The sequence below is a fragment of the Bidens hawaiensis genome, unplaced genomic scaffold (genome assembly GCF_021521415.1).
Source record: "Bidens hawaiensis isolate Kalapana, Puna unplaced genomic scaffold, B.hawaiensis_p1.1 tig00009686_1, whole genome shotgun sequence".
Lineage (NCBI taxonomy): Eukaryota > Viridiplantae > Streptophyta > Magnoliopsida > Asterales > Asteraceae > Bidens > Bidens hawaiensis.
The window spans coordinates 493,081-509,078 of record NW_027491726.1 but is presented as its reverse complement, the minus strand read 5'-3'; the positions used below and the strand labels follow the sequence as shown (position 1 = coordinate 509,078).

Below are 15,998 nucleotides of genomic sequence, written 5' to 3'. Positions count from 1 at the left end.
ATGAATAATCTAAAACCGTATAAACTATAAGCCCCTAAATTTAATTAATAAGGAAACAAAAAAAAAACTCTATATTAAATAACCAACCTAGATAAATTAATTCAAACTACTGTATCTATTTATGTATATTGCAAACATAAACATAAGTTAAAGTTACCTTAAAAAGTTAAAAACCAATCCTTAACACCTAAGATTACTAGTGTCTCAAAATGGAAACTCACTCACAACACATCATCACTAACTAATCTAATCTAATCTAATCTAATCTAATAGTACAACCAACGAAGTGTTCTTCGATGTTTTACCGACCCATTCGCCTAAAAAACCAATCTTTTTCACAATCTCTCATTCCCATCATCATCATCATGCTTCCCAATTACATTCACTAAACCCTAATTTACCCTTCACCTTCATCACTCTTCTTTCTGGTAAGTATTAATAATCATTAAAATCAAATCTTTTTCATCTGGGTATCATTCATTTCCTCCTAATTGTGTTCTTAGCTCATTAGATTGGAGATCTGATTATTATATTTGGTGGGTATTGATTAGGGTCATATAAAGATTGTGTTTTTCGTGTGGAATTGGATTTATGTCCGTCAATCAATCAAGAGGTGATAGAAATGAACCGCCACACTACAGAAGATCCCCTCGATCTGGTAACCCCGGTTCGCCGAGGAACTTTTCCGGTGGCGCTGGCGGTAAAAGGTATAACAAAATTTTTAGTGTTTGTTGTTTTTTTTTGTGAATTAGCCAATTAGGGTTTGTTTTAATTTGGGTTCATTTGATAGCTTCAAGAAAGTGGCGAGTAATGCACAAGGACCACATGCTAGGGTAACCGGTAACCCGAGTTCGGGATCGTCGAATAGAGGCCCGCAAAATGGCGCTCATGTTCAACCGCCAGTAAGAGGTATGTTCCATATTTGCATTTTGCAATTTGCAACACAATTTGTTTAGTTTTTTATTTTTTTGTTGAATTTAATATATTCTTTTGTATAATTGTTGTAGGAACACATGATGCAGCGTCTGCCGGTGCTAATGTAAGGCCGGTTGATGCATCGGTCCAGAAAAGCACACCGGGCCTCCCGAAAGCTCCACAGAGTAACGCGGTTCCTCTTGGTGCTGGAGCCACGGGTCCTTCTACTCCTGTTAAGGGTACCATGTTTTTTTTGTTTTTTTTTTTTAATTTAAAATTAAGTTTGAATATTGAATTAAGTTAAAAGTTGTATGATGATGCTTTTGTTTGTGATTAGGTCCAGCTGATGCGTCTAAGGCGTTTCCACTTCAATTTGGGTCAATTAGTCCCGGTGTAATTAATGGAATGCAGGTATGTATTTGTTGCCATATAGAAAGAACACTTTCTAGAATCATGATTTATGACCTATTTATATTTTATAAGCATCATGTTTTTGTAGGTGCCTGCTCGGACAAGCTCCGCTCCACCAAATTTGGATGAGCAGAAACGGGCCCAGGTATGTTTTTGTTGTTATTTGCTCACACATGTTCGTTAAAGAAGTACTTAACTTTTTGTTTTAACAAAAAGATACCTTTTTTGTTAATGGATGTGCTTTACTTATAACAAAGCATATTAAAAGATCTTTCTTTACATTTGAGACAGGTATGTTAGGTTCGGAGTCACACACAAACACGAATACAATAGTAAAACCGAAAGAATAAACGAAAGAGACACAAGGATTTAAGTGGTTCGGTCACGGTGTATGACCTACGTCCACTGTCGATAACTAGGGTTTTCTTATTATTGAGTGATACCAACTTACAAGTACAGGAGAGAATATATAGACTAGACAATTAGGGTTTAACCCTTTAACTAAACTGGGCCTGATTAGAGCTTTTGGGCTTGGCCAAAACTCAAACAGCTTAATCTCCTAATTCTGTCTATTCGTCTAAACCGGACCCGACCCATGATGGATCGGAGACCACAACATAACAATCTCCCACTTGGGCTTCGAGACATCTTCTCTAAACCACCACTTGGATGCGTCAAACATTTCAACCTGCTCCCATTCGGAGACGTAAAATGTCTTCACCTGCATTGCCTTGTACATGTAAAATAAAACCCATCTGGTTTTGCACCTCCTAGTTACCCTTCGCCTTCTCAACATTATTCCTGAAGGCCTGCTGAAGCTCTGCACAGCTTCAGCTTATCCAGCATCACCGGCTTGGTGAACATATCTGCTGGATTCTTAGCACCTGAGATATTTTTCAAACTGAAAACACCATCACTGATCAAATCTCTGACAAAGTGATATCTTCTCCCGATGTGCTTAGTCTTCGAATGATAGACTGGATTCTTCGCAAGTTTCACTGCACTCTCATTGTCACAATATAAGAAGAACTCTGCCTGTTTCTTTCCCAACTCTTCAAGAAAAGTTCTCAACCATACTAATTCTTTACTTGCTTCGGCTGCTGCCATATATTCTGCCTCAGTGGTTGATAAAGCAACACTTTTCTGAAGTCTGGACATCCAACATACTGCTGTTCCCCCAACTGTGAAAACATAACCAGTAGTGCTTTTAAACGTCTTCTTACATCCACCCAGATCAGCATCTGAATAACCCCTGAGAATTGTATCTTTCCCCTTAAAACATAACCCCAAACTGGAAGTACCCTTTAAGTATCTGAGTAACCATTTCACCGCTTCCCAATGTTCCTTTCCCGGATCCGACATAAAACTACTAACTACCCCGACAGCATGAGCAATGTCTGGCCGTGTACAAACCATGGCGTACATGAGACTGCCAACAGCAGATGCATACGGAACTTTAGCCATCTCTGTTCTTTCTTCCTCTGTTCTGGGAGACTGGTCTTTGGTAAGTTTGAAATGACTTCCCAAAGGTGTGTTTCTCGGTTTAGTCTTCTCATCATTCATCCTGAATCTTTCTAACACTTTCCCTATGTATTTCTCTTGGGATAGTGTTATGGAGCCATCTTTCTTTCTGGATATACTCATCCCCAAAATCTGTTTGGCTGGACCAAGATCTTTCATCTCAAATTCATCAGACAACTGTTTCTTCAACTTGCGAATCTCCTTCATATCAGATCCTGCAATTAACATATCATCTACATAAAGAAGTAGAATGATATATGAGCCTTTAAACTTCTTTAAGTAGCAGCAATGGTCGGCCTCGCATTTCTTGTACCCAGTTCTCACCATAAAATCATCAAACTTTAGGTACCATTGCCTAGGTGCCTGCTTCAGACCATACAAGCTTTTCTTCAATTTGCAGACCCATTTTTCTTTCCCGGCAACCTGAAATCCCTCAGGTTGTGCCATATAGATCTCCTCGTCAAGATCACCATGTAAAAATGCTGTCTTAACATCTAATTGCTCTAGATGTAAATTTTCTGCAGCAACAATACTTAAGATCAATCTGATGGTGGTCATCTTCACAACTGGAGAGAATATTTCATTATAATCAATTCCCTTCTTTTGCTGGAAACCCTTGACCACTAAACGAGCTTTGTATCGTTTAGACCCATCATGTTCTTCCTTGACTCTATAGACCCATTTATTCTGTAGAACTCTTTTATCTGGTGGAAACTTGGTTAAAACCCATGTCTGGGTTTTACTCAAAGAGTTCATCTCCTCCTTCATAGCATGTTCCCACTGGAGCGAATCTTTCAACTTAAGTGCTTCATAATAACTCTCTGGCTCACCATTTTCAGTTAAAAGGAGATAATTAACTGAAGGTTTGTAACGTACCGGCTGTTTAGAAACTCTAGTGGACCTCCTAACCCAGTGCTGAGGCGGGTCAGGTTCTTGTGGAGACTGTTCATCCTCAGACTCTGAACTCCCACTGTCAGAGACTCCCTCTGACTCTTCATTTCCACCAATATCATCATCTTCAAATTCAGGAACTGTGGTTTCTTCAGTTTCTGTCTCGGGTTCGGTAGCTGACTCAACTGTCTTTTTCTGAGCATCAATTTCATATTCAACCTGCTCTTTCTGAACCCTTGATTTTGAAGTGTTTCTATCTTTGTATAACTCAGCCTCATTAAAAGTTGCATGCTTGCTTCTGACTACTTTTCTGCTTTCTAAATCCCAAAGCCTGTAGCCCATTTCGTTTGACCCATATCCAATGAAAACATATTTTTTAGCTTTAGCATCAAGCTTGTCATTTTTCACTAGATCATAAGCGCTACACCCAAAGACTTTCAAATGCTTATAATCTGCAGCTTTACCTTTCCACTCTTCTTCTGGTGTCTTGAAACCCAACGGTACTGACAATCCCCGGTTAATTAAATAAGCTGCAGTGTTAACTGCATCTGCCCAGAACGTCTTTGGAAGCCCGGCATTAAGTCTCATACTTCTTGCCCTTTCATTTAACGTCCTGTTCATTCGTTCTGCCACTCCATTTTGTTGAGGAGTGCCAGGGACTGTAAAGATCATCCGAATACCGTACTCTTCACAATAATCACGGAATTCTTTGCTAACGTATTCACCACCGTTATCCGACTTCAAGCATTTCACCTTCAAATCAGTTTCCAATTCAACAGCAGTTTTCCATTTCTTAAAAGTATCAAAAACATCAGATTTATTTTTAAGAAAGTAAACCCATACCTTGCGTGTCGAATCATCAATGAAGGTGACATAATAGTGCGATCCTCCCAAAGAAGAGACTGAAGTTGGTCCATAGACATCAGAGTGAATAAGCTCCAATTTCTGAGCTTTCGGTTGTTTTCCGGTCTTCACAAAAGATACTTTCTTTTTTTTACCGAAAACACATGGTTCACAAAATTCAGATTCAACCTTCTTCAGTTCTGGAATTTTTCCTCTAGCAACGAGCATTTTCATCCCTTTTTCACTCATGTGGCCGAGTTGTTGGTGCCACAAACTAGACTGACTCGGTCCACTGGTCACTGCATTTACCCCATCAGCTGGAATTTCAACCATGTATAAAGTGCCCTTCTTTTTACCTCTGGCGATCACAAGATTCCCTTTCACAACTTTCCATTTACCCCCACCAAACATAATATCATATCCTTGGTCATCTAACTGCCCAACAGAAATTAGCTTTCTTCTAAGGCTAGGAACGACCCGAACATCCTTTAGAGTCCATGAGGTGCCCAATGAAGTTTTTAGTTCAATATCCCCCATCCCCGTGATATCAACAGCATGATTATTAGCCAAACGAACTTTACCAAAATTACCTGTTCGGAGATTCTTCATCTTCTTCGTGCTATAAGTGGCATGAAAAGATGCACCAGAATCCATAATCCATGAATCTGTTGATTCTTCAACACAGCAGATAAGAGTCTCTTCTGAACCTTCTGAATCATCTGAACCGGTGGCCAGATTAACTTCCTTCTTAGATTCTTTCTTTTCTTTTGAAATTGAGGGGTTAGGGCATTGGTTTCTGAAATGCCCCATTTCTTTGCAATTCCAACACTCAATGTCTTTTCTGGGCTTTGACTGACTTCTTCTTCTAGACTTTGACCTACCCCTGCCATTACCTTTCTCTCTTCTCCTACCTCTTCCTTCGGTGCTCAATATAGAACTAGATGTCTCACCAGAATTCCTTCTTCTTATGTCCTCCCCTAAAATCAAATCCCGGACTCCTTCAAAAGTAAGCTTAGTATTCCCAGAAGAACTACTAACTGCAGTGACAGTCCCTGACCAACTTTCGGGTAACGAGGATAACAAGAGTAACGCTTGAACTTCATCATCAAACTTGATATCAACAGAAGACAAACGAGAAATAATAGTGTTGAAGTCATTAACATGAGAGGTAACAGATGCCCCTTCCTTCATTCTGGTGTTAACTAGCTGTCTAATTAGAAATACCTTGTTTGATGCAGAAGGCTTTTCATACATATTTGACAAGGCTTTCATAAGACCATACGTGGTAGTTTCATTTACAATATTGAATGCCACATTCTTAGCTAGTGAGAGTCTAATAACAGCTATGGCTTTTCTGTCAAGTACCTTCCACTCATCATCTTTCATACTTTCCGGTTTCCTCTCTTCTAGTGCTTCCATTAAGTCTTTCTGACATAGCAAATCCTCAATTTGCATTTTCCACCATCCAAAATCCTGACCATCAAACTTCTCAATCTTGATCTTTCCGTCCTCAGCCATTATCCAAACTGAGTTTTGATTACAGCAAACAACCAAACTACCCAAGGAATAAAAGGACTGGAAACTGATCAGAAAAAACGAACCAGCAACTGCGGAACCCTAATCAGCGGCGGCGGAACTGTAGCGGCGGCGGCGGTACTGTAGCGGCGGCGGTACTGTAGCGGCGGCGGTACTGTAGCGGCGGTGGAACTGTAGCAGCGGAGCAGCGGCGGCGGAACTGTGTGTATAATCGAGAACCAGGCTCTGATGCCAATTGTTAGGTTCGGAGTCACACACAAACACGAATACAATAGTAAAACCGAAAGAATAAACGAAAGAGACACAAGGATTTAAGTGGTTTGGTCACGGTGTATGACCTACGTCCACTGTCGATAACTAGGGTTTTCTTATTACTGAGTGATACCAACTTACAAGTACAGGAGAGAATATATAGACTAGACAATTAGGGTTTAACCCTTTAACTAAACTGGGCCTGATTAGAGCTTTTGGGCTTGGCCAAAACTCAAACAGGTTAATCTCCTAATTCTGTCTATTCGTCTAAACCGGACCCGACCCATGATGGATCGGAGACCACAACATAACAAGGTAAAGGGGAATATTGAAATGAAGTGTAGTGAGCTTTATACTTTAGTGTGATTGGGAGTAAATTTAAGAATAATTGTTATTTATGAAAACTGAGAAACAACATTTTTTGAAAAAAATGATATTTATTTGTACTGCGCAGTGTCATTGCTATTAGCTCAACTTGCTAATTTAACGATGTGACTTTCTCCACAGATCTCTAAAAGTTATAGTGGCTTTGAAAAAACTCTACTTTTATTATTATTATTTTTTTTTGCCCAAGAGTTTAATTAGTTTTGTGTTAAGAGAAAACAAAGTTTTTGTGTTAATTTAACATAATAAAATAGCAGCAAAACTAATATGACAAAATTACTTCTAGCAAGAGAGTTTGCTTTCATGAAAAAGAGTAACCTAAAGTGGATTAAATTAAGAACAAGATGGCATATTTAGAAACATTGGGCAAAGGGTATTCTTTTAGAAGCTTTGTGCTTTTTTAAAATTTTTTGCAAGCATAATTGTCACATTGAAAGCAAACAACTGCAAAAGATAACTTTTGCATTGCCCATGACATCATATTCGTTCATTTTAAAATTTTTATAAATAACTAATGCATTATGCATTAAGTATTAAATAAAAATACTATTAGTCTATTACTACTATAGTGATCAAAATCTTTGAATACAAGCAAGTTAGGAGGTTTTATGCAGACTTTGGGCTACTTCCAACCCGATCGACACTGTTTTGCTTTTCACCTATTTTTTTTGTTGGACCTGTTTGAGATAAAACATAACTCAAATGGGTCATAATTAAGGAACTTGTTACTCGTTTTACATTGTGTGAATGTTATTGTTATGTTGCAGGCTCGTATTGATTCGTTAAACAAAAATCAACCTATTCCAAACCAACATATACCAAGGAAAGATCCAGGGCCTGTTGATCAGCCCGTTGAGCCCTGTCCCATTTCAAAAGAGAAAAAAGACGTGCTTCCCACACATCCTGGACCCATTCCAGCCCATGCCCAAAAACCCATCGGTCCTCCTATGCCGTCTATGCCCACCATGAAAATGCCATTTCACCAACCTCAAATGCACCTTCCATTTGGCAGCCCAAATCCGCCACTACAACCCCAAAACATGGGCGCCAATACCGTCCCACTTCCCATGCATTTACCGGTCGGTAACCCACCGCCACAAGTGCCGCCACAGGTATTTGTCCCGGGTATTCAACACCATCAAGGAATGATGCATCAAAGTCAAGGTTTGACTTTCTCGGGTCCTCAGCTCGGGAACATGGGGGGGATGGGGATGGGGTTAGGACCACAGTATCCACAACAGCACATGGGTAACATTAACTTTGGTGGCACGCGAAGGGCTGTCAAGATTACTCACCCAGACACTCACGAGGAGCTGCAGCTTGGTAAACGGACCGATGGGTCTTCAGGTCCAAGGCCGCACATGCTTCAGTCTCAGGGGTTCCCCCCTGCTGGTCATCCCATGAACTATTATCCTAATTCTTATAATGCTGGTCCCCATTTTCCCCAACCGCCTGGTTCTAACCCATTGACTAGTTCACAGACGAACCCTGGTTCTCAGCCACCAAGGTTTTATAATCAGGTTAGCTTTTTTATATATATACAGGCGAGGTTCGTTACAGAACACTATTATTGCCAGAAGAACAAACCTGAATTGCTTAATTTTTTGATCAATGGTTCACATTTTTAAACTTTCGTACTTAAAATACATTTGTGTAATGTATACGTTATGTACATAAAATACCATCAAACTAATTTCTTCATATGTTTTTCTTTTTAAATTCTAATCGTTTCCTTACACGTGTAGATTCTATATATAAACAAAATTTGTTTATATATATGCATATGTTGAATTTTAGAAGTATAGTATTGTATTGTATTTCAGCCAGTGTTTTATATTTTTATTTTTTAAGATTGAATAAACGAGTAACTAATTTTGCTCTCCGTATTCTTGCAAAAAGCCAAAAACTGTGGTTTGCTTAGAACCCTCCCCTCTAAATATGTGTGTATATGTCTATATATATACGTATACGTATTTATACATATGCATGTGTATGTATGTATGTATGTATGTATGTATGTATGTATGTATGCGTGTATGCTCTCGCAATATATGTGGATGCATGCATGCATATGCATATTTATATGGTTTTCCATTACGGTGAAGGGTATTGCCAATCACTATCATCATAAAAATATTCAGAATTTGTGAATTCCTATCCACTAAAATTGAAGTCTTCATTTCAAAGATAATTTTCATAAAAATCATCATCTGAGTTTAAAATTTCGGTAAATTCTTCTTTTTGAATTGTAAAAGTATAATTAATGAAATTTAAGTTTAAGTATATTAAATTATTAAAATCAAACTCATCTATCCTTTACACTGCATTTTCTACTCCTCAAGGACAATACGAATGGCGTGTAATGCTTTTTGGATTAAAAAATGCTCCACATATATTTCAAAGAAAAATGGATACTATATTTAGGAATTATGTGTATAGATGTACATGTATATACATGTATGTGGATATGTTTATGCATATTTATATGTATGTGTATATATGTACATTATGTATATAGTTAGTTATATACTTGTATGTGGATACGTATATTTAATTATTTATATGTATGCGTATATATGTATATGCATGCACATAGATGTACATGTGTGTATGTAGATGCATGTACATGTACATGCATATGTATATGTATATGATGTATGTGGATATGTACACGCGTATGTATATTTATATTTATATATATATGTGTGTGTGTGTGTGTGTGTGTGTGTGTGTGTGTGTGTGTGTCACTAAGGGGGTGTTGTGATCTTGTTATCCACAGGCTTCTAAACAGGTAACAGTAAAACAACCGACAATTACTTCGCATGCAGAAAAGGTTGTGGACTCGACAAACAAAAGTCAAAAAGCAGGTGGAGGTCAACCTCATAAAGATTCAGAGACGACTGCTAGCTCTTTACCACAATCTGAGAAATTGACCAATACTTCAGCTGCTATTGAGGCCGAAGTTGCAAAAAATACAATGGTTAATAAGCATCCTGCAGAAAAGGCCCACTCTAGTATTACGAAAGACAAGGTATTTATTTATACTTACAGTTTTTATTTTAGTGGCATTATTAGTTCACAATCTTTGACTTAGATTATGCACTATTTGTTATTCACAGATTGATGAGCAAACAACATCTGTTTCAAACGATGGTGGAGTTCAAGAAAAGTCAAAGCTGTTGACTGTTTCCTCGGAAGTCAACAAGGATGTGTCAGAAACTAGCGACAAAGTTGAAGAGCCTTCACATGTTTCTGACTTGTCATCTTCTAAATATGATAATAACGAAAAAGACGCTAACTTTAACCCTAAAGTTGAAGAATCTGATGTGGGGTCCAAAGAACTAGTCAAAGATTCTGTTGACCAAAATCAAGATAGCACGATCCCGAATGCAACTGTAAATAATATTGCCGGATCCATTTCCACTTCAGATATTGATGATAAGAAAGATGATCAATTAAGCAAGTCTGAAGTTGAGCAAATCATTAATAATGAACCTGTTTCGGTTTCTGCTTCAGAGACCTCATCTTTGACTTCAGAAGTAGAGTCTGCAGGCTCGGTTCATCCTTCAACTTCTAGTAGTAAGGCCAAGGCTACTACAACAGCTAAAAAGAAAAATAAAATAAAAGAAATCTTGAAAAATGCTGATGCGCGCGGGACAACTTCTGACCTTTATAATGCTTATAAGCGCCCTGAAGAAAAGAAAGAAAGTTTATCTGCTACTGAGGCTGTTGAAAACCAGAACACATCTGTTAATGCTACTTCTGAAAAAGACACCGTTTTGTCACGGGGACCCACCAAAACTGAGCCAGAAGATTGGGAGGATGCTGTAGACATTTCTACTCCCAAAATTGGAGCGGGTTTGAAGCAGAAACAAGACAGTGAGGATGACAATGATGGAATGACTAAAAAGTATTCCAGAGACTTCCTACTGAAATTCTCTGACCAATGTACTGATCTTCCGGAAGGTTTCGAGATAACAAATGATATAACCGAAGTGTTGGTAGCAGCAGGTGGCAATATGGCTCGTGAGCCATACCCGAGCCCGGGTAGAGGTGGTGGTGATAGGTCAGGGGCGGGGTCACGGCTTGATCGGCGGCCGAGTAATGTAGGTCTTGATGACAAATGGAATAAAGGGTCAGGAGGACCCGTCGGTCCTGGATGGGACCCCAACATGGGCTACCCGGTAAGAGGGAACCATGGTGTGTTGAGGACCCCACGTGGTCAGCCGCCTGGTCAGTACCCTGGTGGCATTCTGTCTGGACCAATGCAGTCTCCTGGGCCACATATGCAGCGTAATAATTCGAATTCTGACAGGTGGCAACGTGCTACTAATTATCAAAAGGGTTTAATGCCGTCTCCGCACACTCCAATGATGCATAAAGCTGAAAGGAAGTATGAAATCGGGAAAGTAACCGATGAGGAGCAAGCTAAACAAAGGAAATTGAAAAGTATTTTGAACAAGTTGACCCCACAAAACTTTGAAAAACTGTTTGAGCAAGTCAAGCAAGTTAATATCGACAATGCGGATACCCTGTCAGGTGTGATCGGTCAAATATTTGACAAGGCTTTGATGGAACCGACTTTTGTTGAGATGTATGCCAACTTCTGCTCTCGTTTGGCTGTTGAGTTACCCGGTTTTGGTGAAGATAATGAGAAGATTACTTTTAAGAGATTATTATTAAATAAATGTCAAGAGGAGTTTGAAAGAGGGGAGAGAGAGGAAGAAGAAGCAAACCGAACAGAAGAAGAAGGCGAGATTAAGCAGAGTGAAGAGGAACGTGAAGAGAAACGGGTCAAGGCCCGAAGACGTATGTTAGGTAATATTAGACTTATTGGTGAGTTATACAAGAAGAGAATGTTGACCGAAAGAATCATGCATGAGTGCATAAAGAAACTGTTAGGGTTTAATCAGAACACTACGCCTGATGAGGAAAACATCGAGGCCTTGTGCAAATTGATGAGTACAATTGGGGAGATGATTGATCACATGAAAGCGAAAGAGCACATGGATGCATATTTTGACATGATGTTTAAGTTATCAAATAATATGACACTTTCTTCACGAGTGCGATTCATGTTAAAAGACTCGATTGACCTTAGAAAGAATAAGTGGCAGCAAAGAAGGAAGGTCGAAGGCCCAAAAAAGATTGAAGAGGTGCATCGGGATGCTCATCAAGAACGCCAGGCCCAATCTAGCAGACTGGCCCGTGGGCCTAACTCTAACCCGTCACTCAGGAGGGGAGGTCAGCCCATGGACTTTGGTCAAAGAGGGTCACAAGGTGTTTTACCTTCAAACCCTCAAATGGGTGGCGGTTATCGGGTATTACCCCAACAGCAGAATCGCGGTTTTGTTAACCAAGATTCAAGATTTGACGCATTTGAGAATAGGACTTTGTCGGTTCCATTGAGACCCATGGGTGATGAGACAATAACCCTCGGGCCACAAGGTGGGTTAGCCAGGGGGATGTCGGTTAGGGGCCAGCCTTCTATGCAAGGCGTTGCTGGTCCTAATAATGGTTATGGGGGTTATGGCCAACGTGATGATCTGGCTTCAAGATATACACCCGAGAAGTTCTCTCCCCGACCCGCTTATGACCCGTCCAATATACAGGAACACAACAATAACTATGTGAACCGACGTGGTTTTGACCGTGCTCCACCATCCTCATCACCTGAACGGGCTCGTGTGCCTACTCCACAAAGTGGCTCTTCAGATTTGCCCGTCTTGTCTGATGATCGTTTACATGATAAGTCACTTGAAGCAATCAAAGAGTTTTACAGGTACCATCTACTACGTTTATGTATATGAGTAAATAATAAGATTCTTGATAGTTTGACTGGTTGAATATATATATATATATTTATTTTGTTTTCAGTGCAAGAGATGAAAAGGAAGTTGCTTTATGCATCAAAGAACTTAATGCACCCGGATTTTATCCAACGATGATATCCATTTGGGTCACTGATTCTTTCGAGAGGAAAGACATGGACCGAGATTCACTCGTTAAACTTCTCATAAATCTTACTAAACCTCAACAAGGCATCCTAACTCAAGACTCTCTTGTCAGAGGGTAATTAATGCTAAATTCTCAATAGTTACTTTTTAATAAGCCTGGAAAACCCGACGGGTTGGGTTACAGGTTTAATTGGGTTCGGGTCAAAACGGGTTTTGACTAGGTGAGCTCAACTCGTTTAACTTATGAGAGATCGAGATTCGCTGATGAGTATATTTTTTCAAGCTCGGGCTTGACTCGGATCGTTTATAATTATCTATTAATTATTATTTTTATTTGTATATATGGTTTTCGTACAACTACAAACTATCCTTAATCTAAGAAACATAGTAAACTGGGTCAAATGAACTCCGATTGAACTTATTCCAGCAGCTTTGGAACACTCTCGTCGAACCTTAACTAGAAACCATAGCTCCTTAACCCTAAACCATGATGCTAAACCCTAACCAATAACTATAACCCCTAAAGCTAAACACGATAGCTAAAACCTAAGCTAGACCCTAAAATATAAGCTAAGCCCTAAAGTCTAAACCTTAAGTTGAACCCTAAAAACCATTAATGCTAAACCTTAAAAGTAAACTCTAAAGCTAACTTATAAGGGTAAACTCTGAAGATACACCCTAAAAAACTCTAAACCCAAAAAGTTAAATCATATATATATATTTGATTAGGGTTCGATGGGCCGGTTCTAACACCGCTGGAACGAGTTCCATCGTAGCTGGTTTGACCTGGTTTCCTACGTTTTCTAAGTTAAGATTTATTTGCATTTGATCCTGAATCTATATTTATATGTATTCTTTATGTGTATTTATAAATATAATTTCTATTATAGCATAATTTAGTTAGTTATATTTTATCATACTTTCATATATAATAATTAATATTACATAAATATATATTTAATTTATTTAAAAGAATTATATAATAAAAAGGTTCGTTTAGGCTCGCGAGCCTACTCAAGGTTGATAATTGGGGTCGGGATCGCTTATTTTTAGACTCAAATCTCACACTTGGGCTTGTTTAAGCTAGGTTCGATTTGATCTTTCAGCGAGCCAATCTTGGCTCGTGAGCATTTCTAGTTTTTGACTAAAACGGGCTCGCATAATATGGTTTATTATAGCAAAACACTCGCTTGAAATGGGTCATTATAGAAAAAAAAAGTATCAAAATGGGTTCACCCTGCTACAATTATTACATTTAAAAGATTGTCAAAAAGGGCGGGGCGGTTACGGGTTAAAACAAGCTATACTTAAAAGATTGTCAAAATGGGTTCACAGTGCTATACTTGCTTTTTAACTGACGGTCAGATGACTCAAAACTGGTTTTGGTTTTTGTTACATCATCCAGATTCGAGTCTGTGTTATCCACATTGGATGACGCCGTAAACGATGCACCAAAAGCACCCGAGTTTCTTGGCCGTATGTTTGCAAGAATACTTATAGAAAACGTCATCCCTTACAATCAAATATCGCGGTTGATATATGAAGGCGGGGATGACCTCGTGGAAGCAGGTCTTGCAGCCGAGGTTCTTGGAGTCATTCTAGAGATTGTAAAGTCAGAAAAAGGCGAGCCGTTTTTGAAGGATCTACGCGCATCTTCTGAGATTCGGTTAGAGAGTTTTCGATCAGCGAGTCTGAAAAAGACATTGAGGTTAGATAAGTTTATTATTCAGTAGGGAGGTCATAAAGAGTGAAGATGCTCGATTTTGTTATATCTTTACAAGTGTTGTTATGGGTTTGAATAGCTAGGTTGGTACATATTTATTGTCTAGAGGGGTGTTTGTACCCTTCATTGTTCTAAATTTATCAACTCACAAAAGGATTTTAACTGTATTCTGTAAAGGTTACATCGAGCATCAGGATTTTTTTTTTACTTGTTGGTCTCATGTGTCACTAACCATAACATTCTTAATGTCATTGTGTTTGTAAGTAAGTTATGTATGAGTATGCTTGACTAAGTTATACAATTAGTGTTTAGGTTGTACATAAGGGTTGTTTGGCTTGTTGCAGCTCACACTTTTTAAAGACCATATTAGTTATCATTATATATATACAGGTATTTTAAATGGCATTACATGTTACTGAGCGTTGCGGTGGGTATGCAGACGGATAAAACACAAAGTTAATAAAGTTTGTCCACACGTTACAGTGGCTCGATTTTAATAAATTTATGTCGAAACGTATGTAGAAATAAGGTTGTCTTTCTAAAAACCAAGTTGTCATGGAGAAAACAAAAATATATTATATCTTACTAAAAAACATACGTGTTTTGGTCGTGCATTGCATGAGCTCGGTAATGAATCAAATTTATATCGAAGCGTACGTAGAAGCATTGTCGTTTGTATTCAAATTTAAAGTAATATTAAGTTTCGAACAAAATGTTAAAAGTATATAATATTTGACATAGATTGGTTTTGAACGCATTTTATGTGGAAATGTTTGATCGCATTTTATGTGGAAATGTAAATAAAAATAAGTATTCACAGTGATTTGGAATGCCAGAAATTTAAGAAAAGAAAGTAAAAAAAAACTTGTTAGAAAAATAAAATATGTCAACATCAAAAGTTAGTTATAAATGCTTAACTTCCTTACCTACATTGTTAAAAGCAATTGGTTGTGCTTATGAATAGTAAGTGTTTGTGAGTAAACTAACACTATATATATATATATATATATATATATATATATATAGAATAAGGTTAAAATAAAAAGGCAATCTTTCCTAAGAAGTTATATGTACCGTTGGATGGAATATAATACATAAGGGTAAGATTGTAATTGTTTTTTTTTAATCGGTAACAAATTATTAATTATGTTATAGTTAAATTAAATTCCTAAATTTTTGGATCTCCTTTATATAACACACGGTATAACGCCGGTGTGGATGAGTCCCTCTGTGCTGGCCCTTCTTTGTAACCAGATAAAATCTAGTTTAGAGCCACCAAGTTTTAAGAGCCCCCAAGCTTCCCTGCCTCCAAGCATGCTGCCGCCCAAACCCCAAACTGTAGGTTTCTGGCCACGAAGGCTCAGATCTACAACCACTCCCGTATCATCCCCTTCATGCCCCGGTTTTTGTTTCGATGTCGGTGACGGAACGTTACCGGCGAAGAATACGGCGGCGTTGAGGACGGTTATCTCGACAAACGGACAAAGTGTAGGTGATAATAGTGACTTGAAATCAGATCTTTAGAATAAGAAGATTGTGCCGTTGAAGATCCATCTTGATGCGAA

General features: G+C 38.5%; 1 protein-coding gene across 2 annotated transcripts; it reads left to right on the top strand.

Moving 5' to 3' along the window:
- Positions 1-232: 232 nt before the first annotated feature.
- Positions 233-14,510, top strand: LOC143533414 (eukaryotic translation initiation factor 4G-like). 2 transcript variants are annotated; one of them, XM_077028211.1, is made up of 11 exons: positions 233-428; positions 552-707; positions 791-909; positions 1,008-1,154; positions 1,253-1,326; positions 1,415-1,471; positions 7,521-8,273; positions 9,533-9,784; positions 9,873-12,535; positions 12,631-12,825; positions 14,116-14,510. In XM_077028211.1, exons 2-11 carry the CDS (start codon positions 592-594, stop codon positions 14,441-14,443), a joined length of 4,704 nt encoding a protein of 1,567 aa, XP_076884326.1. In that variant the 5' UTR covers positions 233-428; positions 552-591; the 3' UTR covers positions 14,444-14,510. The 2 variants fall into 2 exon arrangements, with proteins under 2 accessions (XP_076884326.1, XP_076884327.1); XM_077028212.1 differs by lacking the exon at positions 233-428 and having other exon boundaries at positions 463-707.
- Positions 14,511-15,998: the final 1,488 nt, after the last annotated feature.

What these genes read in the sequence shown, in the direction of transcription:
- LOC143533414 (XM_077028211.1), top strand. Translation starts at nt 592, where the DNA reads ATGTCCGTCAATCAATCAAGAGGTGATAGAAATGAACCGCCACACTAC. An exon ending in CACCAAGGTTTTATAATCAG is followed by an intron (nt 8,274 to 9,532) that starts GTTAGCTTTTTT and finishes TGTTATCCACAG; the next exon opens with GCTTCTAAACAGGTAACAGT. An exon ending in CAAGACTCTCTTGTCAGAGG is followed by an intron (nt 12,826 to 14,115) that starts GTAATTAATGCT and finishes TACATCATCCAG; the next exon opens with ATTCGAGTCTGTGTTATCCA.